The sequence below is a fragment of the Rana temporaria genome, chromosome 2 (genome assembly GCF_905171775.1).
Source record: "Rana temporaria chromosome 2, aRanTem1.1, whole genome shotgun sequence".
In the NCBI taxonomy this organism is placed as follows: domain Eukaryota; kingdom Metazoa; phylum Chordata; class Amphibia; order Anura; family Ranidae; genus Rana; species Rana temporaria.
Genome location: NC_053490.1, coordinates 65,236,832 through 65,263,834, shown reverse-complemented (window position 1 = coordinate 65,263,834; position 27,003 = coordinate 65,236,832). Strand labels below are relative to the sequence as shown.

General features: G+C 43.9%; 1 protein-coding gene across 4 annotated transcripts in view; it reads left to right on the top strand.

Annotated features, from left to right (window-relative positions):
• Positions 1–27,003, top strand: part of FNDC3A (fibronectin type III domain containing 3A) — a 310,643-nt gene that overhangs the window by 170,380 nt on the left and 113,260 nt on the right. Inside the window, exon 1 of one of the 4 annotated variants that reach the window (XM_040340293.1) lies at positions 25,034–25,138. The exons of the other annotated variants lie outside the window; for them this stretch is intronic. Coding sequence (XP_040196227.1) covers positions 25,132–25,138 — 7 coding nt within the window. The 5' untranslated portion in view covers positions 25,034–25,131. Of the gene's footprint in view, positions 1–25,033; positions 25,139–27,003 lie in introns of those variants that run through there. 4 annotated transcript variants of the gene reach the window in all.

Below are 27,003 nucleotides of genomic sequence, written 5' to 3'. Positions count from 1 at the left end.
ATGCATTAAGATAAAAAACCTTTTGTGTGCAGCAGCCCCCCCTAATACCTTCCTGAGCCCCACCTCGATTCAGTGATGTTGCATGAGAGACTCGGCTGTCCAGGAATCTCCTGATTGGCTGAGACACACAGCGGGCGCCATTGGCTGCTGTCAAAGTCATTGAGCCAATGAGGAGAGAGAGGGGTCAGGGCTGAGCCTCGGCTCCATGTCTGACTGGACACACAGAGCAGCGGCTCGGCTCAGATGCCCCCATAGCGCGTTGCTTGCTGTGGGGGCACTCGACAGGAGAGAGGGGCCAGGAGCACTAGCAAAGGAACCCGAGAAGAGGAGGATCTGGGCTGATCTGTGCAAAACCACTACAACTGAGCAGGTACCGTATTTATCGGCGTATACTGCGCACTTTTTTGCCCTGAAATTCAGGGCAAAATCGTGGGTGTGTGATATACGCCGATACCCGCTTCCCGCGCTGAGTTTGAACTACTGCGCCGGCATATACCGAGCGCAGTACACTCGTGTATAGTCGGGCAGGCTTGGGTTCTCTCGCAGTCACGTCCTGGACTTACAGCACGTGACCGCGAGAGGAGCCGAGCCTGCCCGACTATACACGAGTGTACTGCGCTCGGTATATGCCGGCGCAGTAGTTCAAACTCAGCGCGGGAAGCAGGGATCGAGCAGGGAGGACACCGATAATACGATAAGTATAACATATTTGTATACAAGTTTATTATCACTTTAAACCCAAAAGCAAACATTTTATTAATTTTCAGCTTACCAATTCTTAAATGTGGTGGCTGCATTCGTTTTACTTTGCTTTATTTTTATTTTTATCAGGTGATCCTGCAAGTACGTTTGTTGTTTTTCAACAGAACAAGCTCTCCTGCAGATGTATCAGTTAGAACAGTGTCAACTCATCGGCTAAAGGGCTAAAAGGGCTGCTCATAATATTTATATATGTAATGCTTGAGAGGACTGTCAGAAACTGCAGAGCTAATAGAGGTAACGTGGGTCAGGGAGTGTGGACACGCTACAAATTTACAGAAGACAATCTGAAACTGGGAACATGTGACATGAGGCTAGTAGAGATCAGTGTTTCCTCTGCAGACTGCTGGCGTCTGAGGGCCACACATCATATACCAAAGGGCCACAGGTTGGGCACCAGGGAGTTAGAGGGATGAGACAACCTCTTTAACACTGTCAGGGGTGCTTACAATGCTCAGCTTGTATTTATTTATCTAAAACCTGTATCCCAAATCTGCTAGACAATGCCTCTGTCCAAAGGTGCCTCTGTTTCTCCTTCATCCTGTGTGTGGACACTAAACAGGAGGGGCCAGATCCACAAAGAAGTTACGTTGGCGTATCTATTGATACGCTGCATAACTTCTAGGATGCGCCGGCGTATCTTTTTTCTGTATCCAGAAAGCAAGATACGCCGGATTTTTGCTTCGATACGACTCTTACGCCGTCGTATCTTACTTGCATATTTACGCTGGTCGCTAGGTGGCGCTTCCGTAGATTTACGCATTGAATATGCAAATTGGGTAGATACGCCGATTCACGAACGTACGTGCGCCCGGCGTATCTATATGCGTCGTTTGCGTAAGGCGTCGGACCGGCGTAAAGTTACCCCTGCTATAGTGAAGCGTACGCAATGTTAGGTATGGACGTCGGGACAGCATCGAATTTTCCGTTGTTTGCGTAAAACGTTCGCGAATAGGGCTTTGCGTGAGTTACGTTCACGTCGTCTAGGCATTGAGCGGGCGTAATTTAATTAGAAAATTCGACGTGATACTGAGAATGCGCGTGCATGCGCCGTTCGAAAAAAGCGTCATTTACGCGGGGTCATGCTTCGTTTACATAAAACACGCCCCCCTGTTCCTCATTTGATTTAGGCGCGCTTACGCCGGCATATTTACGCTACGCCGCCGTAACTTTAGACGCAAGTGCTTTGTGAATACAGCACTTGCCTCTCTAAGTTGCGGCGGCGTAGCGTAACTACGATATGCTACACCCGCTTATATTTACGCCTATCTACGTGAATCTGGGCTGAGGTGTGTTACTGATCAGATGGTGGAAACAGAGGTAAAAAAAAAGTCTAATGATTGGTAAGCTGCGATATATTCCATTTTTGGGTTTGATAACGTCCTAAAGACTACAGATATTTTGTTACGAGGATGATAAACAGGAAACGAATAATGTGAGGCTTGACACTTGTTTTGTGTTCTGAAAATTTATAGTGTTCTCCTGATAATTTTGTAAATACATATTTCCTGGGCCAACTTTGTAAATGAAGATGGGAAATCGCTCAAAATTGTTCATGCTGCGGCTATTGACTTCTTGTTAATATTGATTTTATTTTTTATTTTTTTTCATAGCTTTGGACTAATGTAGTTTAGGAGCACGGTGAGGTTGTCTTCTCTGGGACCTGGAGTTCTAATTTATGGTTTCACCTGTATGACATCTCCATCTACTGGTGAAATTTGGTATTTCAGCTAACTTCAGGCCTGAGCATAGTGATTCCATAAATGTAGACCTACAGTATATCTCCAAGTCGGTGTAAAAAGAATGAAGACCAAAAAAAGACAAAACGACTGCAATTTAAATTAATCTGCATTATTCTAGCTGTTTATAGTGCGTATAACCATTTGCCTTCCGGAAGATTTACCCCCTCTTCATGACAGGAAATTTTTTACTGTACAGCACTGCATTACTTTAACGGACAATTAAATGCAAGGTTGTACATAAATTACCTTTATGTATTTTTTTCCCCACAAATAGAGCTTTCTTTTGCTAGTATTTTGCTCACCACTGCATTGTATTTATTTTGTGTACTATAAACAACATCAAAAAAGACTGACATTTAAAAAAACAAGACAAAAACATTTTTTACCTTCTGCTATAAAACATATTCAATGAAAATAAATGATTTTTTTTTCCAGAAATTTAGGCCAATATGTATTTTGCTACATATTTTTGTTTAAAAAAAAAAAATCACAGTAAGTGTATTTTGATTAGTTTGCACACAAGTTATAGGCCCAGATTCACAGAGAGCAAGGCGCACATTACGCCGCCGTAGATCACACACCGTACGCCACACCAACGTAGCGCGGAAAGAGGCAAGCATTGCATTCAACAAGCCAGTGCTCCCAACGCTGCGCCAGAGTGGCGTAGGTTTCGAAGGCGCACGCCGGCGTAGGTGGAAGTGGGCGTGACCCCATGCAAATGATGGTCCGAGCGCCAGACAGGTACGTATCACGAACTGCGCATGCGCCGTGACGTGGACGCATGCACAGCACCCCCCTGCGCCTGCTCACATCCACGCCGGCACAACTACCTAAGCTACGTCGGATCACCACGTACGCCGTGCACATAACGTACGCCCAGCCAGACACGCGTCCAACGCACAATACGCCGGCTTGTGTTCCCTGGTGCAGACCTGTGCATGTCTGTTCCCTCATTTGCATGTTTGAATAGCTAATCAATGGGAGCAGCCCCATGCATCCAGCCCATATGTGCGCCCACCCTACCCCGGCGTGTGCAAGCTACGTCAGCGGGGTGTAGCCTGTTTTTAGGCGCATGTTGGTTCGTGGGTCTTCCGCACACATACGCCGTCGCATATTGGCACTTACGTCGGCGTAACGTGTTATACGTCGGCGTATGTGCTTTGTAAATCTGGGCCATAGTGTCTACAAACTATGGGATATATACTGGAATTTTGTATTCATTTTTTTATACTAGTAATAGTGGTGATCAGCAGCTTATAGTGGGACTGACACTTTGCGGGAATACAGTGATTAGTCCTAAAAACCCTAACCACTCAATATCTCAGTGAAATAATACCATTATGCCAATATTATTATTATTATTATTATACAGGATTTATAGTGCCAACAGTTTATGCGGTGCTTTACAATGTAGAGGGGGGGCAGTACAATTAAAACAGTTCAATACAGAAGGAATAGGAGGGCCCTGCTCATAGAGCTTACAATCTAAAGGGAGGAGGAGGAGGTGGTACAAAAGGTAATAACTGCAGAGGATGTTTTGATGGAGGTGGCTCTGGTACAGTTCTTGGGTGGAGGTGGGGTAGGCTTCCCTGAATAGGTGAGTTTTCAGGGTTTGCCTAAAGCTGGACAGGGTAGGAGCTGATTGGACATACTGGGACAAGGAATTCCCAAGGATGGGAGAGGCTCTGGAGAAGTCCTGAAGGCGAGCATGGGAGAAAGTGACAAGGGAGCTAGAGAGCAGGAGGTCCTGGGAGGAGCGGAGAGGACGATTTGGGCAATATCTGCAGATGAGGTTGATGATGTAGCTGGGGGCAATGTTGTGGATGGCCTTGCATGTTGTGGTTGGTATTTTATTTTTATTTTTTTTATACGATTGGGTGAAGAAAGCCAGTGAGGGGATTGGCAGAGAGGAGCAGCAATCACGGATCAGTTAGTACGTTTATTAGTCTACCAGCAGCATTCATAATAGACTAAAGGGGGAATAGCCTGTGTAAAGGTAGGCCAGTGAGGGGGCAGACAAGGCAGGAAATAACCAAGGGGAGCATAAGTTGTTTTGTGATGTTGTTCGTCAGGAAGGGGCGAATTCTGGCAATGTTGCTTAGAGCCCTTTCACACTGTGCCGCCCATAGCGTCGGCGGTAAAACACCGCTATTTTTACAGCTATGGGCGGATTTGCGGCGCATTTCGGCCGCTAGCTGAAGCAGCGCATTGCGGACCGTATAGCCACGCTGTCCCATTGATTTCAATGGGCAGCAGTGGAGGAGGAGCGGTAAACACACCGCACCTTCTCCGCTCCAAAGATGTGGCTAGCAGGACTTTTTTTACCGTCCTGCTAGCGCACCGCCCCTCGGTTAGGTCTCGGTGCCCCAGAGCACCCACCCCCTCCTATGTTGAGGGCATGTGGTCTGGTACGGCTCAGGAGGGGGGGGGCGCTCGCTCGTCCCCACTCCTTAACTGACCGGCGGGCGGGGTGCTCGGATACGGGTCTGGTATGGATTGTGGGGGAACTCCCACGCCGTTTTTTCAGTGTAGGGGGTTTCTCCTTACAATCCATACCAGACCTAAGGGCCTGGTATGCTCCTGGAGGGGAACCCATGACGTTTTTTTATTTAAAATTTGGCGTGGAGTTCCCCCTCAAGATTCATACCAAACGCCAAACGCCGCGGCTAGAATTGGCGGGAATCCAAGTAGGATCCCCGTCGCTTCTATGTCGCGCTCGCTGGAATGTGTCTTTCCTATTACAGCGAGTGCGAGATGTCGGCACCCTGTCGCCGAGAATCAGCGCGATGCCGTCGTGCTGGAAATACATTATCGCAGACATGTACTGTATAGTGAACAATTTGTTTTCATAATCGATTTATGGGCACAGAATTTTTGGCACTGGCATCTGGCTGTCAGATTTTGGTGCATCAAAATAACTCTTATATTGGTTGCAATACCACCTCTATGCTGGGTGCCGGGTGTGCGGTGCGCAGCGATTTATATAGGTCTCTTATGACGTGGGTCCCGGAGCATGCTGGGACTGTGACGTCATAAGAGGCCTATATAAAATCGCCGCGCACCGCACACCCGGCATTACAGCGGGAGGGAGCGTCGAGTCAACATCGGAAGAAAATAAGAAGGCAGAAGGCGGCAAAGAAGACCGGGCTGACGTTGCTAGTAAAAGAGCTTCAAAGAAGATAGCGGTGGCCAGCCCCGAAGAAGGCACCGGAGAGCGAGCGCGAGAAGAACCGGGGAGCGCCGAGACGACACCGGAGAAGACGAAAGGAGACCCCCGAAGTCAGAAGAAGACCCCCCGGAGAGCGGAGAAGACCCCGGGAGCTGACTAATAAATTATTTTAAAAACCTGTGTTGTGTGTTTATTTTATTGACACTTTTCCTCCAGGTGAATGGGTAGGGGTACGATGTACCCCATACTCATTCACCTAGGGTGGGGGGCCGGTATCTGGGGGCTCCCAGATTCCGATAAGCCCCCCGCCCACAAACCCTGAAACCAACGGCCAGGGTTGTCGGGAAGAGGCACTGTCCTTATCAACATGGGGCAAGGCGCCCCCCTGCCCCAGAGCACCCACCCCCCCATGTTGAGGGCATATGGCCTGGTACAGCTCAGGAGGGGGGGTGCTCGCTCGTCCCCACTCCTTTCCTGACCGGCCAGGCGGCGTGCTCGGATACGGTCCTGGTATGGATTGTGGGGGAACCGGCGTAGGTGTAGGTGGTTTCTCCTTACAATCCATACCAGACCTAATTCTGACAAAAAAAAAAACATTTAGAAGAGAAATCGTAGAAAAAGGTAAGTGAACCAACAATGCACTGGCTTAAAGGACCCTATTTAGAAAATAAAAACCTTTACAACCCTTTTAAGAAACTGGAACTTTACTTTAATAGCTCCCAATTATCTTCCTCCACCCCTCTTCTGTGCCACCATTTAAAAAAATTAAAATGGTGCTACTCTTCCAGGCATTTGGGAGCTGGGGGAGACTGGCTGTGCATCTGCTCATAAATCTCGCCAGCTCCTGGTGGACAGGCCCTATCGTGCCCACAATTTAACCACTTAAGGACCCCCTACCAACTATATACGTTGGCAGAATGGGTCGCGGGCACGCGCACGTGACCGGGTCCGAAGCTCCGTGACCGCACCCAGTGTGCTGCGATCGGTCACAGGAGCTGAAGAACGGGGAGAGGTGTGTGTAAACACACCTTCCCCGTTCTTTACTGTGGCAATGTCAGTGATTGTCTGTTCCCTGATATAGGGAAGGACGATCACTGACATCACAAGTCCAGCCCTGCCCCCCTACAGTTAGAAACACATATGAGGTCACACTTAACCCATACAGCGCCCCCTAGTGGTTAACTCCTAAATTGCAATTGTCCTTTTCACAGTAATCGGTGCATTTTTATAGCACTTTTCGCTGTGACAATGACAATGATCCCAAAAATGAGTCAAAATTGTCCGATGTGTCCGCCATAATGTCGCAGTCACGAAAAAAATCGCTGATCGCCGCCATTAGTAGTAAAAAAAAATGCCATAAAACTATCCCCTATTTTGTAAACGCTATAACTTTTGCGCAAACCAATCGCTTATTGCGATTTTTTTTCCCAAAAATATGTAAAAGAATACGTATCTGCCTAAACTGAGGAAAAAATAATAATTTATGTATTTTTTGGGGATATTTATTATAGCAAAAAGTTAAAAATATAGAATTTTTTTCAAAATTGTCGCTCTATTTTTGTTTATAAAGCAAAAAATAAAAACCGCAGAGGTGATCAAATCCCACCAAAAGAAAGCTCTATTTGTGGGGAAAAAAGGACGCCAATTTTTGTTTGGGAGCCACGTCGCACGACCACGCAATTGTCAGTTAAAGCGAAGCAGTGCTGAATCGCAGAAACTGGCCAGGTCCTTTACCTGCATGATGGTCCGGGTCTTAAGTGGTTAAAACTTGTGGTTTGGTAACACTTCCTCTTGGGTTGGCTGCCACGTAGCAATGCCAGGAGATGGCAGGGGCCTGGTCTAGGCCAGAAAACCAGAAGTGCTCCTTACTGCACAAAAAGCAACAAAGCGTCAAATATAGAACCAATATTTTTAGCATTGGTGTAAGAGTAGAGAGAACACATTGATAATGTTTTTTAGTATTTATTTTTGTTATGACATTATGAAGCTAATCTCCTTTATAGGTGTATCTATAAACATGGAAAGTATGGTTCCCATAAATATTTGTAAGCAGTTTTCTTTATACTGAGAAATCCATTAAACATAAAGTAGGTGGACTGTAGTCAGTTATTTAAGCAATGGCGTTGCTTCTTTTGGTGCTTTCAGCAGTAAAGTGTTCCTGGAAATGATCTAGAAATTGTGCTTTTATCGGTCTAAATGTAAGTAATGGTAGTTATTACGGATAGGCAACTACTAAACATAGATCTTTTGTTTGCATAGTAATTTGATGAATTGTTCCTGTAAACGATGTGTTGTAGATGAAGGTGAATGCAGTATTTTACTCCCGTCATGGTAATAATATCACAACAACATAAAGAGATCTGTTGGGCAGCAAGCAATCAACATAACATGTAATCAATGTGAATGCCAGAAACTCATGAGTCATCTGAATGTTAGGTCTGAATATTAATGGCTGGAATAAGCCTGGAGTCTTATGTAATGGTTCAGTGCGGATGACCGGAAAAGAACCATCTGTCACCTGTAGAGTGTCCTTTCAGACTGAAACCCAGAAAGCCTGTCTCATGAGCATGCTGTGTCAGTTAATCCAGCCTTTATTACTAAATGATGAACGATATGTGATCCTTTCATGGAAGGGCACAATAAATTACCTTGCTGATTGCTTTTACATGACGTAGAGAAAGTTGCTTGTTGTGTTTGTTCTTGTGTTTTTTAAAGCTCCAGTCGCTGCCAACCTCCCAAACATCCCCTCTTCGCCTTTTTCCCCCAACTACGTGGGTTAAACGCTTGTTTTTTCTTCTAGGGCAGGGATCTCCAAACTACGGCCCATCAGCTGTTGCAGAACTACATGTCCCATGAGGCATTGTAAAACTCTGATATTCACAGACATGACTAGGCATGATGGGAATTGTAGTTCCTGAACAACTGGAGTGCCATAGTTTGGAGATCCCTGTTCTAGGGGATGTTGAATAAAATGAATAACCTATCCTATTTCCTAATCCTACAGGCTCCCTCTGGACCGTACAACTGTCCCCCTGAAGCCTCTCTCTTCTCTGTTTGACTGGTTCTAGTCTCTCACACGTCCTTGCGTACAATGCAAGACCAGCAGTTCTGCGTTGTATGTGAGGACACTGAGGCCCCACCCATATGCCGGGAGTGTTGGAGTTAAAGGAGAATAATTGACCTTATTTATCACCCCCTAGACAAAATGAGCATTTATCCATGCATCAGGGAGAGGTGAGGGTTGGGCCACTGTATAGGTATTATTTACACCTGCCTGGAGTTCATCTTCAAATGAAAACTGAAGGAAGAACATAGCATTAAAGTTGTTCTAAACATTATTATTTTTTTCTTCTTAATAACAAACATGTTGTACTTGCCTACTTTGCACAGATCAGCCCCAATTCTCCTCTTCTCGGGTCCCCCGCTGACACTCCTGGCCACCCCCCTCCCCTGCTTAGTGCCCCCATAGAAAGTTGCCATTGGCACAGATATTGGGGCTTTGCCCGCTCCCTCGTCACTGGCTATGATTGACAGGATATTGGCAGGAGCCAATGGCTCCCACTACTGTCTTTGAGCCAGTTCAGAGGGAGAGAGCCAAGAGAGCCTCTACTCTTGTGCACATTGTTGGATCTAGATTGCGTTTAGTTAGGCATAGGGGGGAGCGGGGAACAACAACATGCAGGAGTTTTTTTTTACCTTTAATGAATTATGGTAAACAAACAAACTTCTGCCATTAAAATCACTTTAATTTAAAAAAAAAATGTTTTGTGGTGTCTCTGGTCCCTTTTTCTGTTGTTGGTATCTAAATATTTTATGGTTTTCCATTCATCTCCCCATCACAATAATCTGGCTTTCTAAATTAAAAAAAGAAAACCTCCATGGTCCCTCCTCTGGTGGTGGGGACTGATGGTTGTCCCACACTGCAGAGCAAAAGCAGGAAAAATTGGACAGGTGTCTGTCAGTTGGACAGGAGTCTGTCATGTGACTGCCATGTTGGGTAAGGGGGTCTTCAGATTGTTTGTTTGTTTTTTGTGATTGGCTAGGTGGGTTCAGTGGGAGGGGACATTTCCAGGGATAAGCTTTAATTGAACAGTAAATCCTCCTCCATGTAACTAAAAAAAAAAACATTTTCCTTTATTTTAATAATTTTTTTTGGATAGTGGAGATGGATTAGAACATCTGTCAGTTTTTATTGCTGTGCCTTCGTTTGAGAGATTTACCCTCCTGTATTTGTCCTATTTACCACTCATCAAAAGTGAAAATAAAAGAAAATCTCAGATTTTAAGAGCCCATTCACACAGGGGCAACTTGGGATCCGACTTGAAGTCGCCCCAAGTCGCGCTGTTGAGAAAATCAATTGAAGTGAATGGGAGCCGTCTTAATGTACACTACTGAAATCGCTCCGACTTCAGAAAAGGTTCCTGTACTACTTCAATCCGACTTCTAGGCAACTTTTATCCATTGGTTTCAATGGAAGTCGCCTCAGAAGTCAGATCACTGTCTTTTCTGCAGCGACTTTTCAGGAAGTGAAAATTGTTTTTAGGGCAAACCCCACCCTCCCACGGAGCTGATTATAGTTTCATTGGCCACTGGAAAGTAGCCTGTCCTGGAGGCGACTTAAACTCGCCTTCTAAGTCGCCCCAAGTTGCGCTGTGGTGCGCGCTCGGGTTGCGTCCAGGTCGCCTCGTAAATAGTCGTGTCGCCCCTGTGTGAATGGGCTCTCTCTTGAACAGTATTCAAGGGAAAATCTTCCTAATGGGGACAATAGTTCTGGTGACACGCCCGGAATCCATCATTTTGGAAGGATTTATTTTTTTGTTTTGGCTATGTTATAGGAAGTAGGTAAATCTTCCCTATGGGACAATGCAAAAAACAGAGGCGGTATAACCCTCCCTTACTCTATAGTGTGCCCTTTAATTCTAATTTATAACCTTTACTAATCCATTGTGTTCTGAATGGCACCAAAAAGGGCAGATTTTGCTGCACCAAATGGCACCAAAAAGGTCCACTATAGACAGATTAACATGACTTTTATTGGTAAATTGTGTTACTATGAGTGAGTGAGTTATGCTGCATTCCCACCTGAGCGTTTTGTCGCCTCCAAAACGCTAGAGGGGAAAAAATACATTATTCTCAATGGAGATGGTTCACAGGTGTGAATGCAGCCTAAATAACTTGTATAGCGCTACAAATGCGAACTGAATTGCCTCAAGGCGCTTTTTATCCGTTTCCATCCTTATCCTTCATAAGAGGTGGGTCTTGAGTTTTTTCCTGAAGGCCTGATGATTTTCTTCCATTCGGATGTTGGTTGGTAGAACATTCCACAGCCGGGGTCCTTGGACTGCGAATCTTCATTCTCCTTTAGACTTGTAGCGGGACTTGGGGATTTTAAGTAGATTTTGGTTGGTTGACCGAAGAACGCGATTGGGGCGGTAAGGATGTGGATTTACCACTCTTCCACAACCAGAGAGCGTCGATAGTTAAAAAAAAAAACTATTTGATGGACACCTTAATGATCACAACATACAGGGGTATACAATGTACTATTGACATCAAACACACTCACACACCACAGGTTCAACTAGATGGACTGGTGTCTTTTTTTCAGCCTTACCTACTATGTAACTATGTTCTGCACTGTGTTTCTATATGGAGGTGGCCATGTTTCCAGAGGCAGGGCTTTATTATTCACGTCAGATCCTCCAGGAAGGAGAACCATGAGCTTCACAGTAGTGACATCCCCAAATCCCAATTTAAAATGATTGTAAAGTCTTGTTTGTATTATTTTCTGTTAACAAACAAACATGTACTTGCCTTCCCTATGCAGTTGGTTTTGCACAGAGCAGCCCAGATCCTCCTCTTCTTGGATCCATCTTCGGTGCTCCTGGCCCCTCCCTCCTGTTGAGTGCCCCCATTCAGACACGGAGGCGTGGCCTGGCACCACCCCCTTTCTCTCCTTTTTGACTGACTGGCTGACTTTGACAGCCAAACCGCTCTCTCAGCCAATGGGAAGGGGAGTCCCAGCCAGTTGAGTTTCTTGTGCAACATGGCTGGATCTAGAGGGACCTCAGGTAAGTCTTAGGGCCGTTTCACACGGGCGGATCAGTAATGATCCGCTCCGTGTGTCTGCAAAAGCTCAGCGGGGATCCTCCGTAAAATCCCCGCTGAGCTGGCAGCTGACAGGGCGGTCCCCGCACACTGTGCAGGGACCGCCCTGTCTTTCCTCCGCTCTCCCCTATGGGGGATCGGATGAACATGGACCGTATGTCCGTGTTCATCCGATCCGATTCGATCCGGCAGATGGAAGAAAAATAGGATTTTCTTCCGTCTGCAAATGCGGATCTTTGCGGAGGTGGACAATTCCGGGTGTCAGCGGATGTTCATCCGCTGACACCCGTAATCACATAGGGACCCATGTATGTCCCGTTTTCATCCGCAACGGACGGATGAAAATGCGGACATACGGTCCGTACGTGTGAAAGGGCCCTTAGAGGAGCTGCTGAGCACAGAAGGCTTTTTATCTTAATGCATAGAATGTTTTAAGATAAAAAACCTTCGGACTTTCCTCACACTAGCAATTAGAGGCAGCAGTGCCTTGGATCTCATGCTGGAGATACACACTAAAATAACAGTAATTGCCCTGCTATTTTTTAGAAGGACTTTCAGACAAAAGATGATTTTTTTTTCACTGTTTAGGCATGCTGAGCATTTTTAAATCTTGCATATAAAATAGCAAATACTGTATTCATTTTTTGAGTTCAGTTACACTTTAAAGCTGAGCTCTGGGATAAGCAAATCTTGTCTATATACATTTGTTATGTGTATTATTCCCTGATTCTTGGTGTGCTTGTGTATTTCTTCCAGATATGTTCAGTAATACAGTGTGAAACTTTACCTTTGTGTGCGGGAGCTTCCTGTAATAGACCGGTCACTGCTGTTCTCTCTCTCCGTGTGCAAGGGTGACTGGTCTGGTCTCCGCCCCCTCCTATATTTATTTTGCAGGCAGCCTGCAGTGGGTGGGGCCTGCTGGGTCCCTCCCACAGCTCTGTTCTCTCCACCTACTATGTACAGCACAGTGATGATGTCACTGCTACGTTTTCATGGTAATATCGAATGCACACAAAATAAATTTATATCCTTTGTGGCATTTGAGAAATATATTTACAAGAATGTTTTTGTTCCCAGAATTTGGCTTTAACTGATGATACTGGAAACTCTAACAGCACAGGCTTTAGAAAGTACACTCCCTTTGAACCTGTGAGGCGCTTTCTGGCTTCAACAGATTGCATTGAACTCTGTTTAAGGTAAAATTATTACAATTGATTGTAGAACAGCTGCAGTGTTTGCTGAATAGTAAGAAGTTCACCAAAATATATTCTGAAGCCAGAAATATATTCTGCAAACACTTTGCCAAATGCATTTGCTTAAAGTTTTATTCAAATTTACATGCAGACCAATTTATCCGGCAAAATAAACAGGGCATGGGAGGTGTTTTTTTGTCATGAATAGATTGCACTTTTTGCTTGATTAGGTCTATAGTTCTTGTGCAATATATTTTTGTTAGCAAATTGTTCTTTGCTTGTATGTGGCCCTTTATAATAAAATAGAGTAAGCTGCGCTGCGTGTAAAATATTATAAACAAATATGCATTGCCAACCAATCAATCAATGAAGCTATAGTTAGTCCTTATAAAGTACCAAAGTTGGTGCAATTAACGTGCATATGAATATAAAAAAGAAAGTGCAAAACAAATAAAGGTGAATAAATAGTCCATAAGATCATGACATTCACAGCTAAGATTCTTGTAGATATCCCATAAATATCGCAGGTACACCAATAAAGATTTTTTAAATACAATACCGGAAACGGTGTCAGAAGAAAAGGCAACTCCACCTCTAATAACAAATCTCCTTACCGACTCCCTGGAAGAAGTCATCTCTTTGACGAAACGGCGTAGGGAGGAGCGGCGTGCTGACGTCACCACTGTTCACCAACGACCATCCGGAAGGACGGGCGGATTATCTAAGCCGGCCGGCTTTAACATTACACAAACGCTACTATTTTTCAATGGACATGTGAGTGCATTACTTTTTTCATGCTATTAAATTGCTTTTACCTACAATACTGCTCTATGTTGGCAATTTTGTTTCACTCCTGGGTACGATTTATACGGTGAGACCTGGAGGTTGCAGTCAAGTGAAATAATTTGGGCAGGAGTGTTAGAGGAGCAGTGAGAACCAGCCTGGCTCGGCTTATGAGCCACAAGCGTATATGATCTCAAACATAGAGATCCATGGGAGTCGGTAAGGAGATTTGTTATTAGAGGTGGAGGTGCCTTTTCTTCTGACACTGCTTCCTGAATTGTTTTCAACACTTTATTGGTGTACCTGCAATATTTATGGGATATCTACAAGAATCTTAGCTGTGAATGTCATGATCTTATGGACTATTTATTCACCTTTATTTGTTTTGCACTTTCTTTTTTATTTTCATATGCACGTTAATTGCACCAACTTTGGTACTTTATAAGGACTAACTATAGCTTCATTGATTGATTGGTTGGCAATGCATATTTGTTTATAATATTTTACACGCAGCGCAGCTTACTCTATTTTATTATTTCATTTGTGTTTGACATATTTTTGCTGCTGCAGCAACTTCACTTTTTACTGTATTTTTTTATATCATATCACTAATATTAGTTTAGTTAGACCTGCGCAGTATTTTTTACATATATTGTGTGGCCCTTTATGTCTGATTTAGGCCAGGTGGTAAACTCTGGTTTTGAACTTGCAGTGTTTAGAAAGATAAATGAAGGATAAAGGCCCTCAGATCTTTGGTCTAGATTTGTAAATAAAGGATTGCAACCCTCATGTCTTTGTCTAGGGTGGTAAATGGAGGAAAGAGGCCCTTACCGGCATAGGCTATAATAGGCTTCAAAATAGGATGGCTGGTGGCGCAGAGCATTAGTGTTACAACAGCGGATGAATATTTACTAATATTTTGGGGTTGTAAAGGTTTGTTTTTTTATTTTCTAAATAAGTTTCTTTAAGCTAGTGCATTGTTGGTTCACTTACCTTTTCCTTCGATTTCCCTTCTAAAGGTTTTTTTCTTAGTCTGAATTTCTCACTCCCTGTTCCTCTTTAGTAAGCTTGCCACCAGGCTCGGATGATGGGGGCAAGCTTACTGAGGAGGAACAGGAAGTGAGAAACTAGCTTAAAGGAACCTATTTAGAAAATAAAAAACAAACTTTTACAACCCCTTTAACCACTTCATTACCCAGCTATAGTCATATGACGTCCACAGATGGGATCTCCCATCCTGGGTGGGCGTCATGTGATGTCCTTGACTTTGCATGGGGATATCTGAATGATGCATGCAGCTAGATTCATCATTCAGATATCATTCTTTCATGCTGGCGATTCTGTGCACGATCAGAATGATCATAGCGGCAGTTCCACCGCTTGATCGTTCTTATAGGCGATGGGAGGGGACACCCCCCCTCCCTCCGCCATTCGGTGCTTCTCCAGTCTCTCCCGTGCCATCGGGGGCCCAGAGAAAGAATCGTCCGGCGCTGGATGACGAGCATAGAGATTTTCGGTGACCAGATGGTCACCAGTCATCTCTATAACCGTCGGAGGCTCGGGCGTTATGACGTTTTGACGTCATGCCCAGGTTCCCGGAAGTAAACAAAGACGCGATTGCGGCTAGTAAGCATGAGGTCGGTGATTTATTTTTCCCGATCTCATGCTTTCTAGCCTGGAGGAGAGATGTGGAGTCTTATTGACCCCGCCTCTCTCCATAAAGAGGACCTGTCGCACACCATTCCTATTACAAGGGATGTTTACATTCCTTGGAATAGGAATAAAAGTGATTTTATATATATATATATATATATATATATATATATATATATATATATATATAATATATATATATATATATATATATATATATATATATATATATTATTTTTTTTTATTTTATTTTTTTAAGTGTAAAAATGAATAAGTAAAAAAAAAAAATTCAAAACGCCCCTGTCCCCGGTAGCTCACGCTCAGAAGCGTACGCACATGTAAGTCCCGCCCACATGTAAACGCCTTTCAAACCACACATGTGAGGTGTCGTCGCATGCGTTGGAGCGTGTGCAACAATTCTAGCGCTAGACCTCCTCTATAACTCTAAATTGGTAATCTGTAAAACATTTCAAAGCGTCACCTATGGAGATTTTTAAGTACCGAAGTTTGGCGCCATTCCATGAGTGTGATGATTTTAAAGCGTGACAAGTTAGGTATCTATTTACTCGGCGTAACATCATCTTTCATATTTTACAAAAAAATTGGGCTAACTATACTGTTTTGTAATTTTTTAATTCATGAAACAATTTTTTTCCCAGAAAAAAAAGGCTTTTGAAAAATTATTGCGCAAATACAGTGCAAGATAAAAAGTTGCAATGACCATCATTTTATTCCCCAGGGTGTCTGCTAAAAAAACATATATAATGTTTGGGGTGTTCTGAGTAATTTTTTAGCAAAAGAATGATAATTTGTACATTTTATATATTTTTGGGGGATATTTATTATAGCAAAAAGTAAAAAATATTCATTTTTTTCAAAATTGTCGCTCTATTTTTGTTTATAGCGCAAAAACTAAAAACCACAGAGGTGATCAAATACCACAAAAAGAAAGCTCTATTTGTGGGAAAAAAAGGACGCCAATTGTCAGTTAAAGCGACGCAGTGCTGAATCGCAAAGAGTGCTCTGGTCTTTGACCAGCAATATGGTCCGGGGGTTAAGTGGTTAATCTAGCCAATCAGAAGCGGGTATGAGACCCGTTTTCTAATTGTCCAAAAAGAGAAGACTCCCGATTGGCCGCCGAGAAGAAGAGGGGAAACAGAAGTTGCTGTGGAGAGCAGGGGAAACGGGAGGCCGCCGCCAAGCATGGAACGCAGCGATGGGGTTAGTGCGACCGAATTTACATCCAGATTATGTTATTTTGTGGTAAAGAATCTTTGTTTCCATTACTGCCAAACAGAGTCCAGATTTTCTTTTGGCATGTAGAAGATCTAAACAAAGAAACTGATTGGTTGCTATGACTGAGACATTCATTTTTTATTTATTTTTTTCTCCTCTCCAAGCAAAAAGAAAGGCAAATGCTCCTTGTTCACTGCTTGTAGTCCCTGGAATTAGCAGTGCAATGCAAATCTAGCCTTCCTATCTGATCTGAGTAATCCTGAAGAGATCCTTTTCACTGGTTGCATTTTGATCTTGTCAACTTAAAATACATGACAAAGGAGCAGCATGGGTAGAAGGAAAAGTACCGTGACTATTCCTGGCAGCCAAGACTATTGATCCACTGCAGTCTGTTAGCGTTGATTGGTTATGTGTCAACGTCAGCGGCAATCTCTATTGTTTCAGCAGGCTGTGGTCTTTGTATTTGATCCTGTCATTGCCTGCGTCAGTGATGCATATCATAGCCCATGTGATGTCAAAGTGTGGGTGTTCATTTAGGGAGAGCCAGTTCACCTAATGTGCTGCTGCAAAAAGCCAGCCCTATTGCCTCTAAGGGAATAACAGTGAGTGATTCATCGCTGCTCACATTAGCCTGATGCTAAGTTTAGAACCATTCAGGACCGGCACATCCGCATGGATTAGTATCTCCGTTTGCCTAATTGAGGGTGTCAAAACTGCCTCGCTAAATAAAGAGGACAGAGGGACACAAACATACCATAAAAACATTGCTGGGTATGGTAAACATTTCATTTCCAAAGGTAAACATTTAAAGGTATAATTGAGTGAGAAATTAATAATAGACTATAGAATGCATAAAATAATACAGCCTTCTTTTGTCTGTACTATAGTTTTCCTAGCAAAGCGGTAGTGCATCAACCCACCCCATTATTTGTAATACAGTATAGTTGTTTCTAAACACACCACCTGTCTCCGAAATGTAGTAAACCAGTCTGAATTTTCTTGGAGAACCAACATCGCTTTCCCAGTTTATGAATGATTAACAACTTCAGCCCTGGACCATTATGCAGGTAAAGGACCTGGCCAGTTTTTGCGATTCGGCACTGCGTCGCTTTAACAGACAATTGCATGGTCGTGCAACGTGGCTCCCAAAAAAATTGACGTTCTTTTTTTCCCACAAATAGAGCTTTCTTTTGGTGGTATTTTATCACCTCTGCGGTTTTTATTTTTTGCGCTATAAACAAAAATAGAGCAACACTTTTGAAAAAAAAAATTAATATTTTTTACTTATTGCTATAATAAATACCCCCAAAAAAGATATAAAAAAACGATTTTTTTTTTCTTAGTTTAGGCCGATGCGTATTCTTCTACATATTTTTGGTAAAAAAAATCGCATTAAGCGTTTAACGATTACAAAATAAGACCGCGGCTTTGGCCTAGCTCTGGAGCGGTCGGCCATCTTAGTACACTCGGCGGCGGTGCGTGCTGACGTCATCACCCCTCCCTCTGCTCGTGGATCTTTTCTATTCTGCAAGAACGCGCTGACTCTGCATGCAACCTGAGTACAGTGAGACCGAGTACATCAGTACAGTGAGTTGGCTATTGGCTATTACAGGGGGAAAATGGATATACACACAGTGTTACTGTTTACTAGTGTGGGGGCAATGTTGGCTTTGACTATTATTACAGTGGCAAAAATGGCAATTACAGTGTTACTGTTTTACTAGTGTGGGGGCAATGTTGGCTATGGCTATTAATAATAGCCATAGCCAACATTGCCCCCACACTAGTAAAACAGTAACACTGTAATTGCCATTTTTCCCACTGTAATGGTCCCAAAAATGTGTCAAAATTGTCCGATGTGTCCGCCATAATGTCGCGGTCACGAAAAAAATCGCTGATCGCCGCCATTGGTAGTAAAAAAAAAAAAAATATTAATAAAAATGTAAAAAGACAAAACTTTTGTTTGTCTTGCGTTTTTTTTTTTACTGATCCGAAAATGATCCGATCCATGACTCCTGATCCGAGGATCGATCCGATCTGTGAGTTTTTTGATCCGTTGCCCCCCTGGTTTTATGGCATTTTTATTAATATTTCTCTATTTCGGGGAACAGACGATCAGTGACATTGCCACTGTGAAGAACAGGGAAGGTGTGGCTGGGAAAGGGTTTACATATAGGGTGATCGAAAGGTTATATGTGTGCCTAACCAGTGTTTCGGTGTAATGTGTGTGTGATGCTTTTACTAGGGGAAGAGATGGATTTTATTCCCTGCTATGCGGGGAAAGAAAATCCATAACTTCCATGCTGACGGGACAGAGCTCTGCCTTGTTTACATAGGCAGGGCTCTGTCCTGTGTGTATTCCCGACGCTCAGCAGGTGCCGGCGGTCATCTATTGGACGGCCCGGTACCCGCTGATCGGCATCTGCTTTGTATAATCGCAGCACAGCTGGATCGCCGCACCTAGCAGAGCTGCCTTGCTACAGTACATGTTAAGTGATAAGGCAATTGGTTATAGTAATATTAAAGTAAAGTTGAAAACAAAAACAAAAAATAACAAACATGTAATGCTTACCTCCTCTGTACAGTGGTTTTGCACAGAGCAGCCCCAGTGGTTTTCAGGTCCTCTGCCTTTGCTCCTGGCCCCTCCTTCCTGCCGAGTGCCCCCATAGCAAGCAGCTTGCAATGGGGGCTCCTGAGCCGCTGCTCTGTGTGTCCTTTCACACACAGAGCCGCTTCTCGGCTCCCGCCTCCTATCTCTCCTAATTGGCTCACTGGCTGTAAGGAAGAAGAGACCCCAGAGAGCCGAGGCTCTTGTGCACATCAAGCGTCATATTTTGGTATACACACACATACTATGCCCTATTTAGAGAAGAGCCAGTTCACATACCAGCATGTGTTTGGGGTGTGGGAGGAAGTCCATGTACCCAGAGGCAACCTAGCTTCCAGGTTTTATTGCTCCCATGTAGAATGCACTGGGATGGATATGCTTCCATGCCTAGTGTGGTCAGTTTGAAATGGGAAAGCCAAGGGACGGCAGGATCACCAGGTATTTCACACAAAGGAAGCAATATAAAAAAAAACAAGATGCTTTTTAATCCAGGTACATGGTAGCACATATCAGAAATATTAAATGTTGGGGTAAAATGCACATGGTCTAATAAAAAATAAAAGTAATATTAATTTAAAATGAGGAGTTAATGTCACTAAATGCAGCCAGGTTGTAGCTCGGACCCTTTGATCAACTTTTCAGCTAAAATGTATAGAATGATAATATCCATGCAGTTTGTGCGCATGTAACATGTATCGCAATCAAAGTTTTCATGCGTATGCGCCCCAATGCATGCATTTATGTTTGTGCATATATGTGGGAGTGGGGGGGCTTCAAAATTTTTCGAGTGTTTGGGTGTAATTTAAAAAATTTTACAATAAAAAAAAATGTTTTTTACTTAACTTTTTGTTTTCCATTACATAGGGAACAAAAAGCGATTGATATTTTAGTGACAGGTTCTCTTTAACCACTTAAGACCCGGACCTTTAGGCAGGTAAAGGACCTGGCCAGTTTTTGCGATTCAACACTGCGTCGCTTTAACTGACAATTGCGCAGTTGTGCGAGGTGGCTCCCAAACAAAATTGGCGTCCTTTTTTCCCCCCACAAATAGAGCTTTCTTTTGGTGGTATTTGATCACCTCTGCGTTTTTGTTTTTTTGCGCTATAAACAAAAATAGAGCGTAAATTTTTAAAAAAATGCAATATTTTTTACTTTTTGCTATAATAAATATCCCCCAAAAATATATAAAAAAAAAGTTTCCTCAGTTTAGGCCGATACGTATTCTTCTACCTATTTTTGGTAAAAAAAAAATCGCAATAAGCGTTTATCGATTGGTTTGCGCAAAATGTATAGCGTTTACAAAATAGGGGATAGTTTTATTGCATTTTTATTATTATTATTTTTTTTTTTACTACTAATGGCGGTGATCAGCAGTTTATTTCGTGACTGCGACATTATGGCGGACACTTCGGACAATTTTGACACATTTTTGGGACCATTGTCATTTTCACAGCAAAAAATGCATTAAAAATGCATTGTTTACTGTGAAAATAACAATTGCAGTTTGGGAGTTAACCACAGGGGGCGCTGATGGGGTTATGTGTGACCTCATATGTGTTTACAACTGTAGGGGGGTGTGGCTGTAGGTGTGACGTCATCGAAAAAAAAGGGATTACACGATCGATGACACCGCCACAGTGAAGAACAGGGAAGCCGTGTTTAGACACGGCTCTCCCCGTTCTTCAGCTCCGGGGATCGATCGCGGGACTCCTGCGGCGATCGGGTCCGCGGGTCCCACGGCTGGACTATAGCACAGCACGTACCTGTACGTGCATGTGCCCAGCCGTGCCATTCTGCCGACGTAAATGTGCAAGATTTAAGTGGTTAATAACACACTTAAATCTTCAAATATAGCATCACATGAATCTCAAAAAACAGAGCAATACACTGCACAGCAAACACTCGTTCAGAGATAAACCGAGTATATTGGTCCACTAGAATTACGTGACTTGTGGCTAGGGTAATAAATCTGTGTTTTATTTGGGGTTTTTTTGTTGTTGTTTAGCCCACTCGGCTAAATGAAAAAAAAATCATCTAAGGCCAGCATAAGTACTATAGATCACACCTGGCTTGGCTCATTCTGAATCTAACGTAGAACTGAAGGCAAGATTAGAGTGGAAAGGTCCAGAACGCCAGTGAGGCCTCTTTCACACTCCTGAGCCAGGGATGGACTGGCCATTGGGACTACAGGGAGTTTCCCGGTGGGCCGATGGCTCAGTGGGCCGGCTTCAGTGACAGCGGACTGCCGCCCCCCTCCGCTCCTCTGTCTCTCCCTCCCCGCAGCGCTTACCTGGGGGGGGAACAAAGAAGCAGGGGGAGGATCAGAGGAGCAGGGGGGACGACAGAGGAGCATGGGGGAGGGGACATACAGCTGACTTAACAGCTATGGCCTGGGAGTTTCTCACTTCTGCCTAATCTTGTCCCATAAGGGGGGCACCGAACTGATTCTTTGCCCCGGGTGAAATAATGTCTAACTTCCCCACTGGTACTGCCTATAAGAGGACCAGTACCAGCCGTTCTACTCTAATAAAGTAGAACGGCTAGTGGCTAGTGAAGGGGAAGAGGGGGCTTGGGTGGCCGGGGTGGGTGCTGTAGTTGTCCGGCCGCCATGGGAGAGACCTGTCAAAGTGGGCCAGTCTGGATGAAGTCCAGGGCCAAATTTCTGTTCCAGTCCAACCCTGCACTGCTCTGTAGCATAATCACGGTAAAAAAGCATATGCAGTTTTACCGTGATATTGCAGTGTCAGGTGCCTTCCTTGTGCGTTTCTGGTGCATTTTTGGCCTCCTGCACCTGTGAAAAATAGACATGTGGCTTGAAAGCAAATCAAAAATGCAAATCGTGTGTGCGTTTTTTCCTGCGATTTCCATTCATTTTAATGGGAAGCTGTGTTTTTGGTGCAGTTTTCAAAACCTCACCAAAGATGCAGCATGTGGGACTTTTCAAAACGCATCACACCCACAGCACAGTGCTGTGAAAAGTTCCATAGGCTTTAAAGGGGAACCCTTTTCCTGCAAGGTCTAAACACAGGGAAAACATATCACTGTGAAAGGGAACCAAGATTTTTAGATTTTTTGCTGTCTGTGTCCTCAATTGGGAAATTCACTTTCTCCATGTATCCTGGTGGCCATTTTCCCCAAAACTGGGACATCTTTCAATAAGGACATCCTGATGACTAGAAGGGGTTTCCCTTCCTTTTGTGGCAATGGGACAGGAAGTGAAGGGAAATCTCCCCAACGGATCACAGATGGCAATTAAAAATCTGACACTCCTTTAGGGCCCTTTCACACGTGCGGACCGTGGCCCGGATTCAGATACAATAGTGTATCTATCGGCGGGCGTAACGTATCTCAGATACGTTACGCCGCCGTAAATTAGGGCGCAAGTTCCGTATTCAGAAAGAACTTGCGCCCTAAGTTAAGGCGGCGTAACGTATGTGGTCTGGCGTAAGTCTGCGGAATTCAAATGTGGATGATGTGGGCGTGTTTTATTTAAATTAATTGTGACCCCACGTATTTGACGTTTTTTTTACGAACGGCACATGCGCCGTTCGTGAAAGAATCCCAGTGCGCATGCTCGAAATTACGCTGCAAATCGTCATTGCTTTAGACGTGAACGTAACTTACTTACAGCCCTATTCGCGAACGACTTATGCAAACGACGTAATCGACGGAAAATTAGACGCTGGCCCGACGTCCATACTTAACATAGGGTACCCCTCATATAGCAGGGGGTAACTACGCCGGAAAAAGCCTAACGTAAACGACGTAAAAAAATGCGCGGGGCGGACGTACGTTTCTGAAACGGCGTATTTACCTAATTTGCATATTCCTTGCGTAAATCTACGGAAGCGCCACCTAGCGGCCAGCGTAAATATGCAGTCTAAGATACGATGGTGTAAGACACTTGCGCCGGTTGAATCTTAGGGAAATCTATGCGTAACTGATTCTATGAATCTGTCGCATAGATACGACCCCGCAACTCAGAGTTACGACGGCGTATCCGCAGATACGCCGTCGTAACTGCAATCTGAATCCGGGCCCGTATGTCCGCATTTTCATCCATCCGTTGCGGATGAAAACGGGACATACATTGGTCCCTATGTGATTACAGGTGTCAGCGGATGACCATCCCCTGACACCCGTAATCGTCCGCCTCCTATTTTTCTTCCGTCTGCTGGATCGGATCGGATGAACACGGACGTACGGTCCGTGTTCATCCGATCCCCCATAGGGGAGAGCGGAGGAAAGACAGGGCGGACCCTGCACAGTGTGCAGGGACGGCCCTGTCAGCTGCCAGCTCAGCAGAGATTTTACGGAGGATCCCCGCTGAGCTTTTGCGGACACACGGAGCGGATCATTACTGATCCACCCGTGTGAAAGGGCCCTTACTCTCTCCGAAATGACGGAACAATATTTGTCTTCAAATTTGCTTAAGCCCTGGTTCACACTAGGTACGATTTGGAACGATTTGAGATGCGATTTGACATGTCAAATCGCATCTCAAATCGGCGGCAATTGTCGGCAATGGCACTGTCCTAATCAGTGCGACGCTGCATCTGCGATTTCAAAAAGTAGTTCCTGTACTACTTTTTGCGATTTACGGGCCGCGATTTATATTAAATTGCGGCCGAAATCGTGGCAAAATCGCGGCCGCGAAATCGCGGTAAAATCGCGCATTTTACCGCGATTTTGAATTCGCAGCAGTGTGAACCTAGGCTCAAGGCTGGATTCACACCTATGCAGTTTTAGTGCTTTTTGTATTTTGCAGATTTACACTACAGTCCATTTAAAGCGGGAGTTCACCCCCAAATCAACTTTCTGACATTGGTTCCAGCATACTGCTAACATCTGCAGTATGCTGGGGTTTTTTTTCCCCCGCTACTTATCGTTTTATGAGCCCTTGTTATCCGGCTCCGAGTGGGGATCGCTTCCGGGTATAGGCGTTCCTAAGCGAAGAGGAGTTGATTGACGGGCTGCTAAAGCGCGTCACGGCTTCCGAAAATACCCAAGAGTGACACTCGGGTGTTTACGGCGCCTGCGCAGTCAGCTCTACACGGCAGGCACAGGCGCCGTAAACACCCGAGTGTCATTTCGGGTATTTTCGGAAGCCGTGACGCGCTTTAGCAGCCCGTCAATCAACTCCTCTTCGCTTAGGAACGCCTACTCCCTGCAGGATTCCCCGCTCGGAGCCGAATAACAACGGCTCATAAAACGATAAGTAGCGGGGAAAAAAACAGCATACTGCAGATGTTAGCAGTATGCTGGAACTAATGTCAGAAAGTTGATTTGGGGGTGAACTCCCGCTTTAACATGGTTTCCTATGGAACACGTTCTGTAGCGCAAATCTGCAAAATGCAAAAAGCACTAAAACTGCATAGGTGTGAATCCAGCCTAAAACACAACTTAAAAAAAGATCCACATTTTTATTTATTTATTTTTTTAAACCTCAATTATGTTTTTATTATTTCACTAAAACAAACACCTGATAACTGAGTGATTTCCTTCCACTGTTACTATGTGGTGGATGTTTATTTTTCTAGAATAGGTTGGTAAATAAAGGGAAATCTGATTATTGGCCGTACTACAAACTTTCTTTTTGCTCTTTTTATAGCTTCTTAGTCCTATAGTTTTAATGTTTTTATATTTGACTAATGTCAATATGTAAATTGTCTGTACTCTAGGATTACTGTATATTCAGCTACTAGTGTGTTTTCCTGTACTGTACACACACTCTACTCCTGTTCACCCTTTACAGCGTGTCATGTGACCTGGTCATGTGGTACACTGGCTCCCTTCCCTTTATTCAGCCTTGCCTGCTAGCGTGTGCCCTGCATTTCCTGGACCTGTGCTGTTTTGATTCAGCTGTTTACAGCTACAAACATGAGTGGTAAGGACAGAATCAAGATCTTTAAATACACAAGTATCTAGCAATCACATGTCTGAATGATCAGAAAACTACTGCATAGGCATAAAGACTGCTTGCTTCATTGCACAGCTTCCATATGTTAGCAGGGGTACCTTGTATGTATAGTATTTTTCCTTTTTTTGCTGGTGATCCTATAGGAGGTCTGCACCTGTGGATGGGACTATCTGGTAAGTACAGGCAAGGGAAAACGCAGACACCAGCTGTTAGTGAATGATCAGTTGTCATCACTGGTGTAGGATTTGCTGCTGACTGCTGCTTGCATTGTACTGATCTTCTGACTCACCCATCCGATTGCTGAATCACTCAGCCCTTCACTGATGTGCGCTTAAAGAGAAAAATGACATTGTTTCCATCTTGTCTGCAGTGCAGAGTTAACAAATCCAGCTAAATGTCAGGTCTCACCCCTGGGTACTGCAAGGTAGCAGTTTAGCCGTCACCATGACAGATGCCATAACCCTTTCAGTGCTGTAAGGAGTTAGCCAGCCACTAGTTCCTGTATATTCACTGCATATTCCAATTGGCACATGCATTCCATGGTTTGTAATGTATATGAGATGTGTAATTATTTTGGTGGTCACGCTTTTTGCATCTTCTGTCATTTTATTAACATGATTTTTGTATACAGATTTGTACATTGACCTTGTACAGGATGTGTGTGTGTATAAAAGACAGCCAGTCACTATACATTTTCAACTGCTGAGCTAAAATCAGGTTTCTATATAGTGACTGCATTGATTTACATTGACAGAGGAACACTAAAGCGTAATCGCTGTGCAGCAAACCAAGGCTAGCCATGAACTTTAAGCTGTGTATAAACACAGATTATTTTAGTTTAGCCAATACGTGTGTGGAGGAATCTCCTGCAGCCGCTTATTATTATTATTATTATTATTATTTAGGTACTTATACAGCGCCATCAATTTTACGCAGCGCTTTACATATACATTGTACATTCACATCAGTCCCTACCCTTAAAGTGGATGTAAACCCCAATTTTTTTTTTTATGTCACAATGTAGAGAATAAGATTTCCTATCATCTGTGCCCAGTCTTGCCACACAGAGTTAATCCAGCTCTGAGCAATCCACTTTTATTGTTCAGTGAAAATTAACAGACTTCCAGATAAAAACCTGTCTAAATAAAAAGTCCTTTCCGTCCCCTTGCTTCGAGTGACATCGTTTTTACATATCTCATGCACATTCCTGGATGTTTATCATAATATGGGGGGTGATCCACAGTTCATTGTGAGAGGTAATGTATGTCACTCGAAGCAAGGGGACCGAAAGGACTTTTTATTTAGACAGGTTTTTATCTGGAAGTCTGTTAATTTTCACTGAACAATAAAAGAGGATTGCTCAGAGCTGGATTAACTCTGTGTGGCAAGACTGGGCACAGATGATAGGAAATCTTATTCTCTACATTGTGACATCAAATTAATTTTTTGGGGGTGTACATCCACTTTAAGGAGCTTACAATCTAAGGTCCCTAACTCAATTCATATACTAGGGCCAATTTAGAAAGAAGCCAATTAACCTACCAGCATGTCTTTGGAGTGTGGAAGGAAACCAAAGTACCCGGAGGAAACCCACGCAGGCACAGGGAGAACATGCAAACTCCAGGCAGGTAGTGTCGTGGTTGGGATTCGAGTCAGCGACCCTTTATACTGCAAGGCGAGAGTGCTACCCACTACACCACTGTGCCGCCACTTATGTATTCTGACAGCCACAGTTGGCCTTTGTCAAAATAACTGAACCACAGCTGCATCTAAATGGATGCAGTTGCTGTTCAGTCAACAATTTTCCACCCTGCTCCTTAAAAATTTTCAAT